This window comes from Narcine bancroftii, chromosome 3 (assembly GCF_036971445.1).
Source record: "Narcine bancroftii isolate sNarBan1 chromosome 3, sNarBan1.hap1, whole genome shotgun sequence".
Classification (NCBI taxonomy): domain Eukaryota; kingdom Metazoa; phylum Chordata; class Chondrichthyes; order Torpediniformes; family Narcinidae; genus Narcine; species Narcine bancroftii.
Genome location: NC_091471.1, coordinates 210,673,568 through 210,697,518, shown reverse-complemented (window position 1 = coordinate 210,697,518; position 23,951 = coordinate 210,673,568). Strand labels below are relative to the sequence as shown.

The 23,951-nt window shown below is 39.8% G+C and overlaps 2 protein-coding genes across 2 annotated transcripts; one reads left to right on the top strand and one right to left on the bottom strand.

Annotated features, from left to right (window-relative positions):
• The first annotated feature begins 2,087 nt into the window (after positions 1-2,087).
• Positions 2,088-11,307, top strand: grpel1 (GrpE-like 1, mitochondrial). The gene is made up of 4 exons (XM_069926518.1): positions 2,088-2,213; positions 3,397-3,553; positions 7,251-7,332; positions 10,741-11,307. Exons 1-4 carry the CDS (start codon positions 2,122-2,124, stop codon positions 11,088-11,090), a joined length of 681 nt encoding a protein of 226 aa, XP_069782619.1. The 5' UTR covers positions 2,088-2,121; the 3' UTR covers positions 11,091-11,307.
• Positions 11,308-13,071: 1,764 nt separating this feature from the next.
• On the bottom strand, positions 13,072-23,030 carry tada2b (transcriptional adaptor 2B). The gene has a single exon (XM_069926517.1). The coding sequence runs from the start codon at positions 22,966-22,968 to the stop codon at positions 21,664-21,666; it is 1,305 nt and encodes a 434-aa protein (XP_069782618.1). The 5' UTR covers positions 22,969-23,030; the 3' UTR covers positions 13,072-21,663.
• Between the last annotated feature and the right edge of the window lie 921 nt (positions 23,031-23,951).

The following is a 23,951-nucleotide window of genomic DNA, read 5'->3' as shown; positions in this document are numbered from 1 at the left end:
CCCCTCACGGCTGGAGTGTAGATCCCGGACGAGCCCCCATTTGTCAGAAATAAAACTTCTCACACATGAGTCTCTTTAAAACTGATGACACGACAAGCTTTATTTACAAGTCCGCAGAGTTGGACTCAACTGGCTTCTCACCAGTTAAGCCCCGATACATACAGTGCATTGATTTTTATACCCTTATTGTTTGCCCTCCCCTTCTTATTAATACTGTTTTAATTGGTTAGTATTGCAAAAGCATCCTAAGTACAACTGCATTTTTAATTATCACGTTCGTTACGTACGCTGCGAACTCTACATACACTAAATTCTGTTTCTCACCCTTCTTATCAATCTTTTGTCTCCTGCATGTCTCTCACTATGACCATGAAAAGATATGTTTAAAAAAAACATATCCATCTGAACTTTTTGTCCTTGGCTGCTAGTAAGCTCCCTGTCCGTTCTGGCTTCCCTTTTTATGATTAATCATCACATTTTAACTTAAGCCATTTTAACCTAAATTCTCTATATATAACAGGGTCGGCCATCCCCGATGCCATCTCCCAAGATGGCAACATTTTTGGCACGCAAATGGAGGGCCCGCGTTTGATTCTGCATGGCGCTGGGCGGAGTCTAGAGTCCTGATGAACTGTATGGTTCACTTCAGTGACAACTCGTCTTCTTCCAGGAGACGCTGCCGAATGGAGTTGGATCTCAACCCTGACACGCAGACATCCTGGACCAGGTCTTCAACGCACTGGGCCACCGGCACAGGAACCATGGAACTACCCCCACAGTCTTTCCCCAGCATGAGCTGGGCACGAATGAATTCTTCGACCGACTCACCAGGTTGTTGCTTGCGGGAAGCCAGGAGATAACATGAGTAGACGTTGCTGATCCTCGGTTTATAGAGGGCCCAGATCTCAGCCACCGCCTCAGTGTATGTGGCACAGCCCCTGATAGCCTGGAACGCTGTCGGGCCAACTCTTGCTTTCAGTACCTTGAGCTTCTTTTTGTCAAAGTCCACCAGGTCGGCAATGGCCTCGAGGACATTACCAAAGCAGCTGATCCACTGCTCATAGAATTCAGACACTCCTGGGAGTTGGGGGTCCACTTTCAGTCGATCAGGGCTCCATTACTGGAGAGATAATTTGTGTGTATTAAATTGTAGGCCACTACCAGTAACCACAGAGACAAGATGAGGAAACGATAGGCTTGGTGGACCGGATCCCAGAATAGGAATAGCAGCAAGGAAAGGTGACTCGACCTTTATGGCCCAGGACTATGAGGGAGGAGTCATAGGGCATGAGTCATCCTTGGGCGGGCCAGCTCCATATATCCTTCTTTCTTTCTTCTTTGGCTTGGCTTCGCGGACGAAGATTTATGGAGGGGTATGTCCACGTCTGCTGCAGGCTCGTTGGTGACTGACAAGTCCGATGCGGGACAGGCAGGCGCGGTTGCAAGGGAAAATTGGTTGGTTGGGGTTGGGTGTTGGGTTTTTCCTCCTTTGTCTTTTGTCAGTGAGGTGGGCTCTGCAGTCTTCTTCAAAGGAGGTTGCTGCCTGCCGAACTGTGAGGCGCCAAGATGCACGGTTGGAGGCGATATCAGCCACTGGCGGTGGTCAATGTGGCAGGCACCAAGAGATTTCTTTAAGCAGACCTTGTACCATTTCTTTGGTGCACCTCTGTCTCGGTGGCCAGTGGAGAGCTCGCCATAGAACACGATCTTGGGAAGGCGATGGTCCTCCATTCTGGAGACGTGACCCACCCAGTGCAGTTGGGTCTGTTATGTGCAACAGACAATGATAACTATATACAATGGAGGAAACATATCACCACAGTGTGTTTAAAAAAAATAACATGCCAGTCCGACAATAAATTTACAATACCAACAGTGACGTGCTGGTCCGTTACCAAAACTACAATTATTCAAAGCCTTGGTCCAGCAATGAGTTATGACGCTTCTCATTCCCAATGAGAATGGAGTTCCCTCAGCATTCGATTAATCATCCCAACCATTTACTCTCCACTACTCTTGCCTGTTGGATTCGAACGTGCTGAGCAGCACAGAGGAGGAGAGGGACGTTGTTGATTGGCTAGAAGGAAATGCGTGCGTCATTACGCTCGAGAGCGTGCGGACATGGCGAGCTGGTGCTGGAGTGTGCGAGCACTGCGGAGAAGCGGCCCCTTGGTGTTGGCGGCCCGAGCGCGGGGTCCCGGGCCGGGCGGCAGGTGGGCGAGGGGACCCGGCGCTGGTGGAAGGGCCCTCTCCCATGCGGCCTTAGCAGCTCTGACCTCGGCGGACGCTCGGCCGCATTTCTACCCCCGTCCCGCGCGGTGGTTTGCTCTCTCTTGACTTTAGGTCTCACCGACCCCCGGGCCGCTGGTTTCCCCTCATCATTCTCGGAGTCTATCCAGTTCAGCCATCCTCCCTTCTCAGTTTCCACTTCCCCAGCCCAACCTTCGTTGGTTCCCTCGCCCCAGTCATCTCGCCCTTGCTCTCGCTGCTACCTTCTTCATTTCTGTGATCCTGTCATTTTTCATTCAATTTATGTTCCATACTCCTTTATTGAAAGTTAAGCTTTTGGAGTCAGTGGTCTGTTGAAGTTGTTTAATATTGCATCAGCCGAGCTGCTTCTTCATCGTCTCTTCCAATAGTCCACATTTTGCTATACTGATTCAGCATGGGTTTTTTTTAAAGCAAGATAATCGTCTACAAAGTTGGTGCCATCCCATCCGTGATTGTCTGCCATAGAACACTTTTTTTTCCCCGCTCATTGAATGTCTAGTCGTCTCCAATCTATTAAATTGGATTAAACGACCTATTGCAGTTATTTTGCACAAAATTCATTACAAGTTTTAAAACTGTAGACATACAACATGGTAACAGGCCCTTCTGGATCACGATCCTGCGCTGCCCAAATATCCCAATCAGTCGACAACCCTGAAACCAAGAGCATCAGGAAAAACCCATGTGATACGGGGAGACCATCCACTGTCCTTACAGACAGTGTCAGTTTGAACCATGGGCACTCTATCAAACATTGTGGTTACTCGAATGATAATTGCCTATCAGAATGAGTGTTTTTTTTTTAAACTGTTAATTAAATACTCATTTCATTCAATAATATTCAGACTTGCTCTTTTGAAAAGGATCAGGTTAAAATCCGTTCATTAAAGTAAGGTTTGCAAGTTTATGCCATATCTATTCACCAATCTCTGAACAACCCATTTCATGACTGTATGACTGAACAATACATTTTACAAAAATTATCTAAATGATTGTATTGTGATTTTTTTAATGAGTTTATAGAGGAAAAATGAATGTTCAAGTTTAAATTATGGATTAAAAGATATGCATGTTCTAATTTGAGTTGTATTTCATAAAGTGAAATTACTTGAATATGTTCTCCAGGTTATTCTGTACAGCTGCGCAGCAGAAAAATTCTGGACAAAGCTATGAAGATGATCAGAATCATCCTCAGAATGGAGGCAAAGGAGAACCTAGCTTAACGGAGAAAACATTTATAGAAGAAAAGGCAAAGCTCGAGGAACAACTTAAGGAGCTGACAGTAAGCATAAAATAACAGCACATTCAAACCTCTGGGTTTTTTTTAGCAATTCAGCATGGTAACAGGCCCTTCTGGCTGGTGTTGCCCAAATGTAGCCATGTAACCAATTAACCTACTGTATGTCTTTAGAACATGGGAGGAAACCTGAGCACCCAGAGGAAATTCACTCCAAGACAGACAAGGAGAGCATACAAACTCCTTACAGACAGCAACTTGCTTTAAAATCTGCTGCGGTCTGTACAGAGTTTGTACATTTCTAGTAGTGGTATGCAAAGTGGTCATTTTTCCCATGATACAAAACAGACCCCAATTCCTTTGATTATTTGTACCTAATGATAAAGATACAGATAGTATGCTGGGTGAAAAATAGAGAAAGGTGTGGTTTTGCTTGGTCTTTTACTTGCTGTTTCCTGATAAAAATTTAGATTTTTCATAGTAATACAGCATAGCTATAAAGCAGTTTGGCACATCCTGTCCTTGCTAATCATCAAATACCCATCAATATTATTTATGAGCACTTGGTTCATAGTTTTCTATGCATCCATGATTTAATTGTTTGTCTAGATATTTTAATGTGAGATTGCCTGCCTCCACTCCCCTCTCAAACAAAACATTCCAAATTCAACCACCCTCCGGTTGAAGAATATTTCTGAACCTCTTACTCCTTATCTTAAACCTTCTCCCTCTTGTTATACATGCTTCTATAATGGGGGAAAATTTGTGACTTTCTTATGTCTCTCAAAACTTTGTATCCTCATTTGGCCTGCTTTGCTCCAAACCCAGCCCATCAGTCTCCTCATGAGACATTTCATTTCAGGCAACAACCTGGTGAAACTCTTGACCCTCTCTGGAGTAATTATGCTTTCTATACTGAAAGAACCAGTGTTCCAACTGTAGCCTTCCAATGTTTTATCAAGCAGTATCGTTACTTACTAGCTTATTGTGTCCTGGCTTATGAAGCTAACTTCCCATATGATTTCTTTGTACACCATGATTCCTGAATAATACATTTGTCCCTATCATTATTGACTCCCACCCCAAATGCATTGCCTTGCAATTCACAATTCACAGAATTGAATTCCATTTGCCATTGTTCTGTTCAACTAACCAGGTAATCACTACGTTTCCGTTGCCTGAGACTAGCCACAAGAAAACAGGAGTTGTCCATCAGGCCCACCATTTAATGTAATCATGGCTAATCTATGTTGGCCTCAACCCCAGTTCTCAGTCTTTTCTTGATTCCCTTATATTGCTCAAATATTTATCCATCTCCACTGTAAAGGCCTCTAATAATCCATCTTCCATCACCTAATAAATTGGAGAATTCAAGGTATTCACCATCATTTGCGTGCAAAAATTAAGTTTCTTGGTTTTAAATGACCTGTCCTTTTTCTTTTAGTTTTGCCCCCTTGTTTGAGGGACTTAGAGTTATCAAAACATCCCAATATCAACCTGTCAAGTATCTTGATGTAATGTCACCCCCTCATTTTAAGCCAACAGAATATAAGACCAAACCTTTAAGTCTTGGTAGGACAATCCACCCTACCTGGTGAATCTCCTTTGCACTACCTCTGATGTTTCTTTTTTTTTAAACGTAAGGTGAACAAAGCTATACAGTATTCCAGTTGAGGCCTCGCTAACAACTTGTGCAATTATAATAGAACCTACTTATTTTTAAACTCTAATCTCTTTGCAATGAAGGCCAAATGCAATTTGTCTTTATAACCAGTTGATGGACCTGCTTTGTTATTCATGTAATAGAATGCCTTGATCCCTCTTCACTTATTTGCAATTATTTTCTATTGAGGTAATCTGCCTTCTACCAAGTGCATGACCTAGCATTTTCACATGTTAATCTCCATTTGCTAGTTTTATACCCCTGCAATCTATCTACATCCTGTTGCAGATTTGCAGAATATTTATTGTAATATGCCCTTTGAATTATTTTGATACAATCATTAAACTTGGAAATCTTGCATGCATTAATGATCTGGAGGATTAAACAGTAAATGGTGAAGATTTGTAAAACAATATGTAATCCCTGTGGTTCTCCACTAATTAATTTTTCTTTTTAATTTCCTGCTATTTCATTCAAAAATAGTTTCTAATGAGGCTTGTGTTCTTTATAAATGTTGCTAAATTGTGTTTTTTCTAAATTCCTTTTTTTTTACATGTTCACGTGCAACACATATGCATCTACAGAATATTGTCTGAAGTTTGAAAAATGAGTGGAAAGTGTTTTAAGGCTCAACTGTTTGCTGGAATATGTTTCCCCTCATATTTTTTTGTACTCCAGTAACTTGTCCAGCTGGCTCTTCTCCAGATGTCTGCTGTTATGGGCCCAGAGAACCCCAAAACACAGCAGCATTAGAAACCTAGACTTTTGGTTACTTAAACAAAAGTTGTTTTTAATTTTCGTTAAACATAAAAACAGGATCAAACTTTAACTTATTACTATTAACTTAACCCCCTTCTAATTCTAAGTGTACATTTGTGTAATGTGTATAAGTTCAGAAAAGTTCTTTGATTCACAGTCCAATCTCACTTCATTCTTCCAAGTTCACCAGTATCAGGCAATTCTTATACTGTGCACAGAATTTAACATTTTTGAATTTTCACCAAGCTCTGGTGTTTAAAGGTAATTGGTTACTGTCCTAGAAGGTTTTTGTTCGTTTCAGAGAGAGATTTGTTGCTCGTTGGACTCAAACTGATTCCCTCCAATTAGCCACTTCAGTGTCTTGCTGAAGAAACTTGCCCCATCAGAGCTTTTCAAATGATAACTTCCTCTGCAGGTCACCACAGAGCTCCTTTTGCTTCCCTTATTTCAGGTGAAGCACTCTAGCCAGCCATTTCCTCTTGTATGGTCCACAGAAGTTTTCAACAGGCTGAACTCAGAACTCACAACCCATCTTCAAAATGGGGTTTAAACAAGCTGCCAGCTTGTTGTTGCAGCCTCCAAAAGCCATTACAGAAACCAGTCTCTCTCTCTCTCTCTCTCTCTCTCTCTCTCTGCTTGCAAAATCACATGACCTTCTTGCAGTGCTCCAAACCCACTTTTTAAAAAAAATCTTTATTAGCATGTGGGCCCTTTTAAGTTCTTTCCCAAAGCAGTTTTTATTGTCTTTGCAAAGGCATTCAGAGCCTCGACTGTTTGGCTTGAGCAAAGCTCTTGCATTTTAAATGAGATCTGTTTTGTGAAGTGTTTGTTTGTGACCTACACTAAACCCCACCCCCCACTGCCCCCCCTCCCCCCATCTTATCTCCTTTAAAAACATATTTTTCAGCCAATTTGTTACCAGCCAAATCCAATTCTATTTGCATGTGTTCTTCAAACACCTATGGTCAGAACAGTAGTCAAGAACAGGAACTTTTCTCTTTTCCAACCCAAGCAGGTTGAAACCATATCATCTGTCTGATTGTAAAACATGAAAAAATGTAGACACAGTGGTTGAAGTAAAAACACAAAATGCTGAAGAAACTCAGCAGGTCAAACAGTAGGTAAAAATACATAAAAATACAAAGGTAAAAATACATAACCAATGATTGTCCAAATATTGTTCCAATTTAGACAATTGTTGACTTGAAAATTGTGCAATGGTAAATTTTTAGATTAAATATTATAGGAATTAGTTTTACTGATGTATAACAATTGCAAATGTGACTGAGGTTCAAAGTGTATGGAAACTTAATTTTTCAGGACAAATATAAAAGAGCACTAGCAGATACTGAAAACTTGCGTCAGAGAAGTCAAAAACTGGTTGAAGAAGCTAAGTTATATGGTAAGAGCACCCCAACCTTGGATATTTGCATGTGATACAACCTCTTAGCATTAACTACATAGTCATTTCACTTGTAGATTATTGATGTAAGAGGTTTGGGATGATCATCATTCCATCTATCCTATTGGTGGGCTAGTCAGGCAAGATGCTCAATCGCCTGTACTCCTATAGTGTGCATTAAGAAACCAGTATTTTATTTGCAACAGATGTTGGATATTCTTTTTAATCTCAGTACATGTAACATTGCTGACTATAGCTAATGTATGGAAGTACTGACTTGTCATTAGTAGATCTTCCAAAATTATGTTGCTAGTAAATATAATGCCAATCCAAAATGTGGAGGCAATGCACAGCAGAGGGACTTTGTAAAAAATAATATTGTCAAGGGGTAGGATCAAAACAAGTATCACCATGCTAAAAAGACACTTTGTCAATAATACCAAAAACAGAATGCTTGCTATTAAATTGTTAAGAAATAAATTGTATCCAAAAATTATTGTTGTAAATTTCACAAGTATAGTGTTAATCACTTGATTGAAAAAGTGTGCATTAATTTATACTTGGACTTCTTTCTTGCAGCCATTCTCCATTCAAGAGTATAGGCAGGGGCTGCTCGCAGATTCCCCATTGCAATTCAAGGGGAATTTAGTAAATTCAGATTCTGCTACTGGACTCTTTATGAATTAGTGGGAAGCTGCTTATATGGAGTTTGGCCAACAAGTTCAAGCTTTCACATTTCCTGACATAGGCTAGTGAAAAAAATCAGAAATTTTTAAGTAAAATTATTAAAGAAAATATAATAGATGAATTTGGAATTCAAATCTACATTCCCCTTACAAAGATAATTTAAACTGGAAAAAAAAACTTTTTAATGATCATCTTGAAAATTGCCATTCTTAAAGAATTAAATTTCTTTAAGATGATCAGGTGCAGCTAGCCCAATATTCATGGATTAAACTGATTATTTTAAATTGTGCAAATTGAGCTTTATCATTTGACCCAAGTCGGCATTTATTGCTGAGGTCAGCATTTGTTATTTATCCTACTAAGTTGCCCTTCAAGATATAATGGTGATGTGCCACCTTGAACTACTGTATTCCTGTGATTTGATTTTGAGTTGCAAGATTTTGAAATGGTATTAAGGAATAGCAAAAGGGTAGAATTGTTTTGGTACAGGATTTTGCCATTTGGCTTCTCAAGTCTTGGTAGTGGTAGTTGAAGAAGCTAGTTCTTGTGTGATCTTCATTCTTTTAGTTAGCTTGTACCTTCAAGCTTTGTTTGCTCTTATCATGTCAAATCCTCACCCACCAAGTAATAGAATAAATATTCATTCAGATATCATTGCTTTAGTCCTTCAGCATTATTTAACTTCATCCTTAATGATTTTGGTCTTCATCTGATGTAGTATGCTCACAGTTCATTGCCTTCTCTATCTCTATCTCAGGGGAGATGATCTGACCTGTGTTCATAGAATCTCTTTGGACTTTCTAGTGTTCATGTGATCTTGACTGCCATTTTCTTAAAACTCTGAGCCATATCTGATCACAGCCTCAGACTGCTCTCTTCCTGCTATTCTTCAATGTCCATTTTTTCTTTGGCTTGGCTTCGCGGACGAAGATTTATGGAGGGGGTAAAAAGTCCACGTCAGCTGCAGGCTCGTTTGTGGCTGACCAGTCCGATGCGGGACAGGCAGACACGATTGCAGCGGTTGCAAGGGAAAATTGGTTGGTTGGGGTTGGGTGTTGGGTTTTTCCTCCTTTGCCTTTTGTCAGTGAGGTGGGCTCTGCGGTCTTCTTCAAAGGAGGCTGCTGCCCGCCAAACTGTGAGGCGCCAAGATGCACGGTTTGAGGCGTTATCAGCCCACTGGCGGTGGTCAATGTGGCAGGCACCAAGAGATTTCTTTAGGCAGTCCTTGTACCTTTTCTTTGGTGCACCTCTGTCACGGTGGCCAGTGGAGAGCTCGCCATATAATACGATCTTGGGAAGGCGATGGTCCTCCATTCTGGAGACGTGACCCATCCAGCGCAGCTGGATCTTCAGCAGCGTGGACTCGATGCTGTCGACCTCTGCCATCTCGAGTACCTCGACGTTAGGGGTGTGAGCGCTCCAATGGATGTTGAGGATGGAGCGGAGACAACGCTGGTGGAAGCGTTCTAGGAGCCGTAGGTGGTGCCGGTAGAGGACCCATGATTCGGAGCCGAACAGGAGTGTGGGTATGACAACGGCTCTGTATACGCTTATCTTTGTGAGGTTTTTCAGTTGGTTGTTTTTCCAGACTCTTTTGTGTAGTCTTCCAAAGGCGCTATTTGCCTTGGCGAGTCTGTTGTCTATCTCATTGTCGATCCTTGCATCTGATGAAATGGTGCAGCCGAGATAGGTAAACTGGTTGACCGTTTTGAGTTTTGTGTGCCCGATGGAGATGTGGGGGGGCTAGTAGTCATGGTGGGGAGCTGGCTGATGGAGGACCTCAGTTTTCTTCAGGCTGACTTCCAGGCCAAACATTTTGGCAGTTTCCGCAAAGCAGGACGTCAAGCGCTGAAGAGCTGGCTCTGAATGGGCATTCTAACAATTAAAAACCCTTTCCCAATTCATTTACTTTCACACTTCAGTTCATAATTTCAATCATTCTGCCTTTGTATTTCCTGTCATTATACCTCTGTCCAGCCACGTCCATTTGGTCTCCAATTTTAATTATTCCTAATTTTTAAGTGACAGCATTAAGTGTAAAGGTTGTTTTCTTATTTGACCCAAGTCGGCACTTATTGCTGAGGTCAGCATTTGTTGTTTATCCTACTAAGTTGCCCTTCAAGATACAATGCTGATGTGCCACTTTGAACCACTGTATTCCTATGATTTGATTTTGAGTTGCAAGATTTTTTAAAACCTCCAATCTTATATTAAATTACTATATGGAAATCAACAATAAATACAAAAGATAATAATTAGTTTCTTTTTGTAGTGCAGGAGCAGTTATTAGAGTAAAAATAGGAGATTCAATACCCTGCTAGCCATTTGAGGGGGTGGGAAGGGGGGGGTGGAATCTATACTTGATCCTAGAGGTGTCGGACTTGAAACTTCTGTATCTTCCACCAGGGTGATGGGAGTCCTATTTGATTGCTGAGGCAGTGCCTTGCATAGATATCATTTTGATTTCAGTATGAAATGTCAAGGAATCAACATTTTTTAAAACTGAACATTTTACTCAGCAAGTAAAAATGAAACTGCTGAAAATAATGAATCTCTTGATTTAGACACCAACACCTTTAAAGAATATAAAATGTTACCTTTGTTACTGGCCAGAGTAAACCCAAATAGGATTATTTTAACAATATTCTTAATAGTGTTTTATTGCTTCTATATTTTGACAAGGATATAGTCACGGATTTTATATATTTTTTCCCATTTAAGGTATTCAAGGGTTCTGCAAGGACCTTTTGGAAGTGGCAGATATTCTTGAAAAAGCAACAGAGAGTGTACCAAAGGAGGAGATCACTGAGGCAAACCATCACCTTAAGAATCTCTATGAAGGTCTTATCATGACAGAAGGCCATCTTCAGAAAGTGTTTTCCAAGCATGGTCTTGTTAAACTGAATCCCATTGGGGCCAAGTTTGATCCCTATGAGCATGAAGCTCTTTTCCACAGTCCTGTGGAAGGGAAGGAGCCAGGCTCTGTGTCACTTGTCTCCAAGATTGGCTACAAACTCCATGGACGTACTCTTCGACCAGCATTAGTTGGAGTTGTCAAAGGAGCAGAATAATGATTAGGACTAATTCAGAATAGTTCAAGAAAAACAATAATAGTTCACATTCTGTGGCAAGTGGAATTTGTCTTGCTGTTTATGAAATATTGAAGATATTACTTACGTTTGCAACAAATAATGGTCTGCATAATGGAAAATTTCCCTATTAAAAATTTGACTGTTTAAACAAGCTTTATTTTTTTGGTCACCAATAAATATTCAGATTTTCAGCCTCCCACTGAGACTTTTTCCTGAATTTAAAATGTTTCTTTTCTTTTTACTTTTTAAAATATTTTTATTGAGTTTAACATAATAAATATAAATATTATGTAATGAATCAATTGTATATAAGCAAATATATTCCAAAGGGAGAGAGAAAAAATAAGTAATAAAATCTGGATATCTATATTAATAGTTACTTGTAATAACTCAATCTTGTTTGGGCTACTTTTGTGATTGTAATTGTATGACGACACGTGGCTAATACTCTTCCCAGCCAATTCCAGATAGACAATTGATTGTTCTAACGACCAAATTGTTCTTTAGTTCAAAATGGGAAGAAAAATAATCCATTCTTTAAAGTATCCACTCGTTTTATTTTACATCAGTGTCAGTTTCTTGGATTTCAATATTAAATTTGACCAATTAAAAGTTTGAAATTATTCTAAATTGTGGGTTAAATTAGCATTGCAAGGTTGAAGTAATAACTTGAAAAGAATATCTGTGCATGAAAATTTTTTATGCTAGTTTTCATTTTTAATGCACTAACATTTTCCTTATCGAGTTTCTAAGACTATCAGTCTCCAAGTCTGACTTTTTAAAATTTTCAATGAAAACTAATAGATCTTAGATGTGGAGATTTGTACAATTCCTAATTACATATCACCAAAAAACAAAATTGCAGATGATGGAATCTAAGATAAGGATGGTTCAGCAGCCTGAGAACTGGTAAATTGATATCTGAAATCAATGCATATAAGTGACTAGCTCTTTTCATGGTTGACTGATCTTTCCTCCCATCCCCCCAGCACTCTCCTTGTGGTAATTATGCTATTTCCATAGTTCCCATGAGCTAATCACCAGAAAACTGGTGAGTCCTTCAACAGCAAGTTACCTGCAGACTGTGAGTTCTTCATCCGCTGAGCCCCTCTCTGATTCGCTGCGGTGGTCAGCTTCCTGAAGGTCATCAACCATTTCTGGTGCCTTGCGCTGATCAAATTCTCCCCCCACCCCCCACCCCTCCTGTGGCCTGCTATCCCAGAGGGGCACTGCCTCTGTGATTACAGGATATTTTTTAAAAATACTATTGGCTCCTCACAGGCTGTCGGCATTAGGATCAGGAAGTGGTACGCTGCAGAGTATCACTGCATCTGGTCTCCCAAATGTCATTACAACAGCTCTGGCAACACCACCTTTTCGATTTGCAATCCTTGTAGTTCATACCCTTCTAATCCAGGCAGCATCCTGATCATGTATGCTAAATATAATTTTAAGTATGGATTGTTTTCAGAATTTCATTTCGGTGAACTCTGGCACCGCATAACTTGTAATGGTCTTGGTTGTAAACAACCTGTTATGTCCATGAAAGAAAGGACAAATTGTAGAAATGCTTGAAGCAAGGTCATAATTTTGAATTTAAAATATCACAGGTTTTCACATCTAATTACACAGTCGGCAAAGTGGTTGGCGCAACACCTTTATAGTGCCAGCAATTGGGTCCAGACCTGGGTTCGAATCTCACACTAAGGAGTTTGTACGTTCTCCCAGTGTCTGCATGGATTTTCTCCAGTTTCCTCCACCCTTCAAAAACGTACCAGGGTGTAGGTTGATAGGGTGTAAATTGAGCAGCAGCCTCTAACTGGCCTGTTAGTGCTGTATGTATATTTTTTTTTAAAATAAGCCTTTGAAGTGTATTTCAAGGCCAATACACCAATATATGAAAAATCAATAGCAACAACAATAAGCTAGTAAGTAGTCTTGGTCAGAACACCAGAAAATGTTTGGTCTTTGCTGGACCATCTTGTCCACAGCAGGATACAACTTTATTTTGAGGCTAAAAATGGATATCCTCAACCACCAGAAACCAAAATCAGATGTTGGTTCTGCTGTACAAATCACACATGCATTAGAGATTAAAGTCTAGAATTTTGTTGTAGCAATGAGCCCTCTAACAATGGAGTATTCCTATTCCCATGGTTGCTGTTGGAGATTCCAATATTCTCTGGTGTTTCCTGTGAATTTCTCCTTCTCAAGGCTGGTAATTTCCAGTTGTTGAAATTTGGCATCAATTTTTCAATTGCCAGTACAGTTGATGCTTTTGCCATACTGCTATTTGCTTCATTAAGTTTACTGTTCTTCCCATTGGATATCAAACTGCTATCCAGTTTAATAGGTTGTCAGAATCAGAATTATTGTCAATGTGTAGGGTTGGTTCAAGTTAAAAGCAGCAACTGTCCTTGTTTTATTTTATTTTAATCAAGAAAATCATCCTGCACCCGGTCCTTTGAAAACATAATTCAAAACAATCCATTCCATGTAATGAAAGTCCAGTCTTACTTTATAGTGTCACCTTGTTTGTTTCACTGACAGCCATATCAAAACCTAAATCCCTGTCCTGCCAACAATACTGACAAATTGCTGCATCTCCATGTCCTCTTTTGCAAAATTAAATGGTATCAAGCATTTTGTCATTTTACATTGAATTTGAAGTAGATGGCAATATTTGTTGAAAGGAAAAATTAAGAGTTGTGGGAAAAAAGTTTGATGTTACACAACCTGAACAAAATTAACTCAGTAATTTCGAGCTCTGGCCAGGGACTCTTACTTGATGGCTTGTGTGAACCATTGGACCAAGAATGGCTTGTACTGTAATATTTTCCCCCCCCCTCCTCAGTTGCACCCATAAAATGGGGCTACTTTTAAATTTATAAGTCACTATGCAACTCTCATTACCTTGTAGCTTTTAATGCAAAGCAAAAGGACAGGAGATGAGCCCTAAAGCAGTATAACACACACAGCAGTACATCTTGGTTTTATTTTTCTAAAGACAAATTTAATCCTTTCAAGTAGGCAGCCAGGTGTTTCATAAATTCATTCCGACCCTCTACAACTGTTGCTGTATGTACTTTGCCAGGGAGAAGAATATAAACAAGGACAAATATTTGGTTACAACCAATTCAATGATAAATGAAATTTAACAATTTGTACAGGTGTAGAAAATAAAAATTATTTAGATTAAAGTAGTTCCTTTAAAATTAAATACAGAATAATAGAAATCTGAGTAAGCCATCTAATGGCATGCATACTAAGGTTAAAAAAAGCAGACATGGTATCTCCATGTCATATTACCTTAATATCCAAAAATCTTATTCTCAGAATACATTTGATGTCAAATGGACTTCTATATTGGCTGAACAATTTCCCCTCTAAGCCAGAAATACCACCCTGCCCGAACATACTAGTAATCATTTACAGTAGCTGATTAACCTACCAACATTTTTGAAGCACTTTAATTAAATCCTTGCATTCTTTGAAACTTGACGGTATAGTGCATGTCCATTTAATCTCAGGATAATTCCCACACCATCTCTCCATGCAAGAAATTGGTTTGACAAAAATCAAATACTATCAACAAAATCCCTTTGTTAGTTTCTCCTTTAAATGATTAAGATGCTGTATAATTCTAGTAGTCAAAAGATGCAAGGGCTTCAGATGATATAATCTATTTCATTGTATGATGGCAGATTTTAGGTAACAGCTTCCAATAAACAAAGGTTCTTTTTTATATATAATATATATATATATTAAAAAAAAGTAATTTGACATCATAAGATTTTTGTTGCAGATGGGGTATTGATATGGAAAAAAATAACAAAACTTTTTTTTATATTTAAAAGCATTGGAATGCTGTCCTGAAACATTAAATTCCAGTAGAACTACTAACTCATCTCCTGTGGCCTAATCTAGAACTCCAGTACTATCTGTAATTTACACATTCTCCCTGTGATCATTTGGGTTTCCTCTGGATGGTTCAGTTTCATAAATCCCATTGGTGGGTTGAATGGCCACTAAATTTATCCACTCCAAGTGGCACAATCTAGAGGGATTGATGGGAAAATTAAAAGAATAAATTCGAGTGCAACCAGGTGACAAATAGCCTGCATTCATGCTATTTCACCCTTTCACTGCCTTTTGATGATTCTTAGTTTTTAATGAGCTATACTGTCACCACCATTTCCTTTTCCCCCCTCTCACCAGATCGAACTCAACATCACTTCTTCTGCAGTAAAGATATTCAGTAAGTTTTATGTAGTTCTTTACCAGGAAAACATGCTATTGGCAATAATAAACAAAATCACAGGGTCAGGAAGACCTAGGAGTGATAAAGAAGACCCAATGCAGTCTTGTTAGAAAGAGTCAACACATTAGGTTTGCATAATACAAGCAAAATATGCAATTTATGTTTAGAATGCATTCACGAGCTTATATTTTAATAGTAGTCATGAACAAGGTGAACAGAAGCAAGGAGCAATACTAAACAAGATGAAAGTATTATAAACATCAAGCAACCAGTTTTGATTTGTAATGTCTTACTCTAGACATTATTTTTCAAATTGCTGTTACCATATATTAATTCACTCCAAATATATCAACCACTACGGGAAGTATGTTTCAAAATTTAAAAATTATGAACATACTCAAACCAATGAACGCAAGCATCCTGCAATATTATGCAAGTGTCTAATCTATCGTTTGAATGTCTAGAAATATAAACTTTACAAAAATAATCAATTTTTCTAAATGTTGCATGGACAATTTTGAAAGTCGTTTTCAATCAACCTAAGAACTTAAAAATCTTCCCTCTATTCCCAACTACATCAGAATTTTTCAACTTTCAGAATTAAGCACAAAAATTGCTGCTCACCACCAAAATTCCAGAAGGTCACAACAACCTATTTAATATTGATTTCTTGCTTGTATTTACAAAATATATAAATAGCAAAACAAATAAAGATTGGGAATAAAAAACATTATTTGCTCGTGTATAAAGGATTATCCTTGCATTGTGCCCTGCTGAAGAATACCACAGATCTGCATTTGCTTCAAAAAGTAAATGAAATTGTACAAAATGAGAAATATATGCAAAATTCTGAATAATGTTTCTTTGTCACTATACATCTGAACATCACATCTTCACCCTAAATTTAGGGTATTGACTCTCCTAATGAAGCCAGTTACATCCTAAAATATTTTCCCCATCAACAATTAAATCTGAAAGCCATCATTTAAAACAAGCAAAAATTTAGTTAAAAATACTGATGTACAAAATACTGACAAATAGAAAAAGATGGATAAAAATATTTACATCTGAAACATGTTTACATGATTTTAGTTGGGCTTATTTTGTCCTGTTGGAACATTTAATGGCACAAGATTTATTTCATTTTCTCAAAGTTCTTCCCTCCCTCTGATGGTACTCTGTTGAGTGTTTCATGGTACTTAATATTCATGAAGTCCAAGCCAGCAGAAAAGTGACTACCTTTCAAGTAATAAAAAAGCTACATCTGAGATGTATAAGCACCAAATTAGGTGCTTTGCCACTTGTCCAGACACTTGGAATTTCAGTACATGAATAAACACGTACAATTATTCATTTATAATAGTCATTCACAGCCAACTTTCCAAAAAAATCTTAAAACATGATGCACATCTCTAAAGTCAACATCATTACAATCTTTCATCCAAACTAAGCTATCTGCTACTACGAAAAATCAATTGCACTACAGCAGTGGTTCTCAACCTTTTTTAATCATCCTCTCAAGACCTCATGTAGTCTTCGACACTGCAAACTACCTGTAATAATCTCATTGACTGCCTGTGTGGGGGTGGGGGCTAGTGAGCATGAGCCCCTTTCCTGAACAAGTTTTGGTGGTAAAGTTTGAGAATTTTAATTTTATTGTCAAATTTATAACTTTGTTTTACATATTCATTATATCAATGATTATTGGGGCAGCATGGTTAGCATAGGGGCAGCAACAGATAGCATAAAGATGTTACAGTGCCAGCGATTAGGATCGGGGTTCAAATCCCACATTCTCCCCATTTCTGTGTGGATTTTCACCGGGCCCCCAGTTTCCTCCCACTGTTCAAAACATAGCGGGGATGTAGGTCAATTATGTGTAAATTGGGCAGCATGGGCTCGTGAGCCAAAAGGGCATGTTACTGTGCTAAGTTTAAAATTTGTCTTTGTTGCATTGCCACAAACCACATGTTGTGAGTAAAAAGGCAATAATTTCCCAGAACTTTAACTGTGGAATCAAAGAATTAAGAGCTATCAACTGAAGTAACCAGGTTGCAGTTTAAAGATCCCTTCTGCATCAGTATTATTTCAAAAATACCCTCTCCATAATTGGGTAGCGTGGGCTCGTAGACTGAAATGGCCTGTTATCGTGCTGTATGTCTAAATATATAATCTACAGTGAGCAGGGTCAGCATAATAAATTCAAGTGTCATATATGCAATCCAAATCTTGTCATTATGGAGATAAATGAAAAGGATTGGACATTCCAGAAATATTCAAATAACTTGCAAACAATTTCATTATCTCTATTAGTCTTTGCCTCACACTTGTTAAAAGTGAACGGTTGATGTTTATGGAAGGAGATATTCAATCAAATGTGATTTTTAACAAATGTAGTAAATGAAACATATTAAACCCAGAACTTGTTTAGTGGTCAGGCATATTGCATGGTTCTATCAAAAAGATTCATCAATTGTAAGTGTACATGGCACCTCCCCATTCCAATGTTAGATCGCTTCGATTATTGCCAACCATGCTCAATTGTGGATAATTTACTGCAGAGAGAGATAAGGCACAAAAAGTGGGAAGTAGGTGAATCTCTATCTTATTTTGAATTGACAGCAGACACATGTTCCATCAATTTAAATTACAATTCAAGAAAGAATGCAAGTGAAAAGTAACCTGTAACTTGTTCTGCAATAGTAAATGTACAAGTACAGTATAAAGAAGCAATTACTCAATGCATCCAGTGGCCCACTACATGAGACATTCCTATTATTAAATATGCTTCCTAATTATATATAATCTACACACACAATGCCTATTCAGTGTGGATCATGGAATAAAGATCAGGAAATGTGGCCAACATTCCCCTAACAGGACATGAAAAGTCAACTGTGCCACAAACCACCTTGTACCCAAGCCAAGATCAGAAAATTCAGTACAAATGTGGAATTCATCTTGACCTCTAGGTTGGGTATTGTAGGCACTTACATTTTATACAAAAATAACAGCTAGTCAGAAAAGAACTGTAATAAATAACTCCTTGCTGGTTATGAGCTTTGAGTGTACCATTGGCATCAAGTGTGCACAAATCACAAATTGGTTTGTCATTTTGGACTATATTATTAAAAGCCCAGAATTATCAAAGGGGTCAACAAATACGCTCATACATTGAATTAATTTAAAATATTACAGAAGACCCTCTGTCCGATAAACATCAACTGCATGAGTATCTTTCCCTCATCTCAAAGTTCTATAACTCAAATTGTAAAAATATTTAATTTTCTTGCAGAATCCAAGTTTTCAACATTCTCTTGCCACAAACATTTTCTTTTGTTAGTTTCCACCAATAATGGCAATTGTTAAAATATCAACCGATAACTCACAAATACACGAAATGAAAAAATCCACTAAACTATCTTTAAGAAATCTTGTCACATTTTGCCTGCATTAATTCACATTCAAATGGAAATGTTTAAATAATACAATAAAAAATGTTTCTATTTGTTCGCCTGATGGAAGTCAGAAGCCACCTTACACAAATCTGCTGATTGTGCAAGTTCTGATTTTGCGCATTTTAGTCAAATGGTACATTTGCTTCCAGTTCATTTGAATGACAAAAAAAAAATCAGCTCCATGATCAAGATACTAATGGAAGTCTAACAGTTAAGTCATCTTCAAAAGAACTGAAAACTTTCAGAGGAAAGTAAAAATATTGCAATTCAGACTTCTAGTTTAAAAACAGAGGGATATCAATGGTATTGCTCCTTTTTAAAAAAAAAGTTCACGCCAACACCATAGTCCCCTTTCACACAATTTGAAAAGAATGCAACACTGAAGCAGGCAGTAATCAGAAGCATCACTTCAAAATTCTATTCAGATTCTAGTTACAGCTCTTCAATGTTACATGAACATTTTTTGAATAAATGGAATTAAAGTGAACTGAATAATACCAGAAATTCTAAAGCAAGTTAATCATGGTTGAAGTGCAACTTTTAAAAATCTTTTGATAATCATTGCAAAAAAAAGTTTTGTTTTGCTATTTCTAATGTCTTTTACTTAGAGGGAATTGTTAACCTATCTTTCTGAATTCAGAAGTGTAATCTTCAATTTAGTAAAACCCCAGGTATCTGGAATTCAAGCAACCAGCAAAAAAAAGGAAAATATCGCAAGAATAAAATAATAGGTTAAAAAAATGCAGGTTTAAAATTGTAAATCTTCTCTGGAATAACAAACCTTTGCTGAAGATGGGAGCAAATATTCAGCCAGCAGAGTGCATTGGTTGTGCTTTGCTCATATCAGCTGTTTGAATAATGTGTAACGCAATGGCGTCACCTAGGATGAAGAGCTGGTTGATGCCGCTTGCCATTGGAGGGGATGAAATCTGCAGATGCAACGATGGGTAAATATTTTCAAAGAATGTGACTAAAAATAAAGTAAAATGCTTTAAGGCTTATAATATTCATTCAAGTAAAAGTTTGTTCAGTATCATATTTTTGTCTTTTAAACTGTTTACTCTTAATGCAGGTGTATTAGTTGGGATTGTATGTATTAGTTGGGATTGTAAGTTGAGTGTCAAGCAACCGAAAAATACACTTATACAACATTTTCAAATACTTAGATTGCCAGATACCAGGAGTTTTACTGCATATGACAGAAATCATCTAGAAATAATTAGGCTACACTGAGCAATTTTCACAACAGTTTGTGCTTTTTCCACATACTTACCAATGGACATTTTGTACTCAAGACTTACAATGTCCTGCAGTTTCACAAACCAAGGCTAATATTAGCTTTTTTTTAAAAATAATTTTCCCATTATTTTAAGTAACAAATGCTGCAGTTTTCTCATTCTCATTCCAGTAAAGTTTTAAATTATGATTATAGCAATAACACTGAGTTATTACAAGATTGAACTTGGCGATAATAGTAGGTTCCCAACTTCAGTCAGCCCTGCAGAGGATCAAAACAGGGAACAGGTAATTTGCATGGTCATTAAGGAAAGAGGTAATAAACAAAGCTTTTGGGAGGGCAATTATTTAATAAGGCAAAGCAAAAGAAAAATTGATACCCAAAATATCAATTTTGAAAGTGGATTCATAATTATACATAGCAAATGATTAGTTACAAACTGAAATAAAAGCCTCATAAAATGTTAACTTAAAAACAATTTTATACAAATACTTTGTGGCAAAAAATAGGGACAGTGGAAATTTGGAAAAGAAAAATGGAAAAACATTAGCCATTAAAGGCATTTTATAAGAAACTTTTAGCAAGTAGCTGATGAACCAAGTGCATAATATAAAGGACAAGCACAATCGTGTCTCCATCATGCAATTACATCACAGCTAATTATGAATCCCCTTCCATCCAAACTTCTGAAATTCCCACTGAATCTTTTCATGCCTTTCTCTCCATGGATACTTCCTAACCTGTTGGGTTCATCCAGTTTTTCTTTGTTCAATATTCCCGGCAAAAGGCAGTTCTTGTTTATATAATGTAATTTAAGAGTAATTTTATTAATTTCAAAATTCAACAGCCATTCCTGTTGTGAATTGTATAATGCTGTATCTCTGGTAGGTTTTGTCAAACCTTTATAGAGTTCTAGCGTCTCCAGCAGGCAAAACAAAATCAAATAAAAATGCAAACACTTTTGATGAACTCTTATTGAAGTTTGAATAAAGTTTAGAAATGCCCATTAGGTAGTTACTTGCTTACCCTTTACAAGAGCTAACTGGACCTGCTGCTAACCTGCATCACAGGCAACTCTCATCCTCCACAAATGCAATAGAAACAGTTGATCAGAATTCCCTCAGTATATCCATTAAATACAATATACATTCCTGAATCACATACAACCTCAGATCCTTCAGCAGAATAGTTTTGCTGCTCTACAAATGAATTTTTTTTAAATAATTCTGAAAATCGTGAAGTTTCTGATCTGGTCAATTAATAAATAGAAAAAAGAAATTAAGCCATTTTAAATGACACAGTTAATTCATTAGTTAAGTTGCTGAATTAACTGGAGGCCCAAAGGTGGCACCCAGTCATCAATATGCCCATTTTGTCTGGCACCAGCTTTCGTGATTGTAGTGTCCGCTATCGTTTAACGGTTATTTTAAAATCGGATTTATTCAGTATTTCCTATCCCCACCGCAGATGCTTTTTAAAAGCAACCTGTGCGGTTCAATTCCACTTCATGGAAACCTGGCGCTGCCTTCCTGCGAGAGGAAGCTGGCAACTAGACGTTAAACCTTTAAAAACCCCTGCAGACAAACCATTCTTGCATCAAGAAGTATCTCTGGCAATCCATCCACTTTCCGTCAAGAAGTTCAATATCCTCTTCTTCAGGACCTTGTCCAGGTAGCTGGGCAGCCGGCTCTTGGAAGGGATGCCCTGTCTCTTCTGCAGGTAGTCCTTGATGATGATGGTCTTGACGGTGAGGTAGCGGCCAGGGCTCAGGTTCAGCGAGCCGCACAGCACTTTCTCCCGCTCGGACAGCAGGTCGAAGCCGGCCAGGTTCTCCATGGCGCTGCTGAACTCGGCGGGGCCCGTCTCGTCCTTGGGCCGCTTGGCCGCCGCGGAGTTGGCGGCGTTGCCTCCGGCGTTGGCCGTCGCCCCGGCGCCGCCGTTCCCGCGCACCTCCTTGCGCCGCTCGCGCCGGTGACGCGCCGCCTCGTACTCGGCCGACTCCTCCGTCTTGGCGATGCCGTTGCGCCGGTAACGCTGGAGCTCGCGGATCTTGGCGCGCAGCGCGCGCTCCTTGTGCAGGTTGTCAAAGCAGTCATCGAACTCGCGTGCCGACAGGAACTGGCAAATGGGCCTCAGCTTGGCGCGCAGCTCCCGCTCCTCCTTGGTCACCTTGCGCCGCGGCGCGCGCTCCTTTCGCTCGCGACCCAGGAAAGCGGGCACCAGGCTGTAGTCGCGCGCCATGTTCTTACGCCGCTGCCGCTCGCGCAGTTGCCTGACGTACATGTCGACGTGCGCGCGCTTCAGCTCGATGTCCACTTCCTCGTCGTCGTAGTTGAGCGCAAGGCCGCTGATGAGCGTCTCGGCGTCCTGCAGGTATTCGATCTCGTAGTCGTCGCGCAGCGGCATGTAACCCAGCTGTTGCTGCTCGGCCGCGCTGATGTCCAGCGGCGGCAGCGGCGTGGTCAGGCTAGGCGACAGGGGCGCGCCGCTCGGGCACGTGTGGTCAGTGACGCGGTTCGGGATGGAATCCGGGATGCAGGCGCGCCCCAGATTGCCGTGGATGTACATGCTGACGTAATGTTCCATCACTTCCGGCGGCGCGCGCGCTCCCACGTGCGCGGCCATGTCCTCCCAGTTGCCAAAGCCGTATTGCTCGATGGCGTCTAGGAGCAGCTGCTCCTCACGGCTCGTCCAGCCGCCCTCGGCCTCAGGTCCCCACAGCGTGAACCTGCCGCCGTCCACCAGCTGGTAACCGTGCCATCGCCGGTGGTTGCCGATCTCCGCGCCTGCCGAGAAACATTCGGGGCACAACTCGATGTCCTGGCATTCGGTGCAGCGGAGCCGCAAACTGGTCACGTCGGCCAAGCAGTAGACGCAGTACTTCTTGCCCAGTTCCGCCATTGTGTGTCGAGCTTGCGCAGTGCACGCCCGGCCGCGCGCTTGCTCGCTCCTCTCCGCAATGGTTCGAGCATGCGCAGGACAGCGCCGCCTATGGACACTGCAGTGGGCTGTCCGCCAATAAGACGACCTAATTACAAAGTTTTATTTATTAAGTGCAGAATCATTTTACATGCTTGCATTTGAGTTAAGTATAAGAACAAAAAAATAGAAGCGGTAGTAAAACAGGAAAGACTACAGACAGGTTGAAGTAAAAACACAATGCTGGAGAAACTCAGCAGGTTAAACAGTGTCTTCTGTAGCAAACAGAACTAACGTTTCAGGCTTCAGCCCTTCATTAAAGTATGAGCAAAACGTAGACTGGTGCCTGAACAAAATGGGACAAAATAGGAGCAGTAGTTGGCTATTTACATTGCAGAAATTGCTTTATCAATTTGAGTCGATTGTGATTGATCTTCCATTTAATTTCCCTGAAGAATTCACATCCCTGAATCCCTCTAATAAAGAGATCTGTCGATCCCAATTTTTAATGCAATCAATGGCTAAGTCATTGCACCCCTCTGCAGTAGAAAAAAAAACAAGATTTATTATTTTTGTCAAATTTTTCCTTATTTCTGACCAGGGTCAATACCAAGGGGGGCATCTGTGGGCATTGTCTTCCCCCCCCCCCCCAAACTAGGTGCTGAGCCCCCTCCCAAATACAGTCACGGCCATGTCTGGCCGTCAGACCCGCCCAACTCTCTCCTACGTCAGTAGCGTCTAGGTTGACACAAGCTAGTGACTCGCCACCTGCCCTTGGCTGCATCACTAGCTAGTGTGCATCAAGTGTCAGCAGCATCTGGAGGTGCTTGACGCAATAAAAATAGCGTCTTCATGCCCCATGTCGGAGGGGTGGAAGGTGTTATCAATAGGTAGGTCTCTGCTTGCAAACCCCCCGGCTGAATGAGCCCCCCTCAAAATTGCTAATGCCCCTCTCTAACATATAT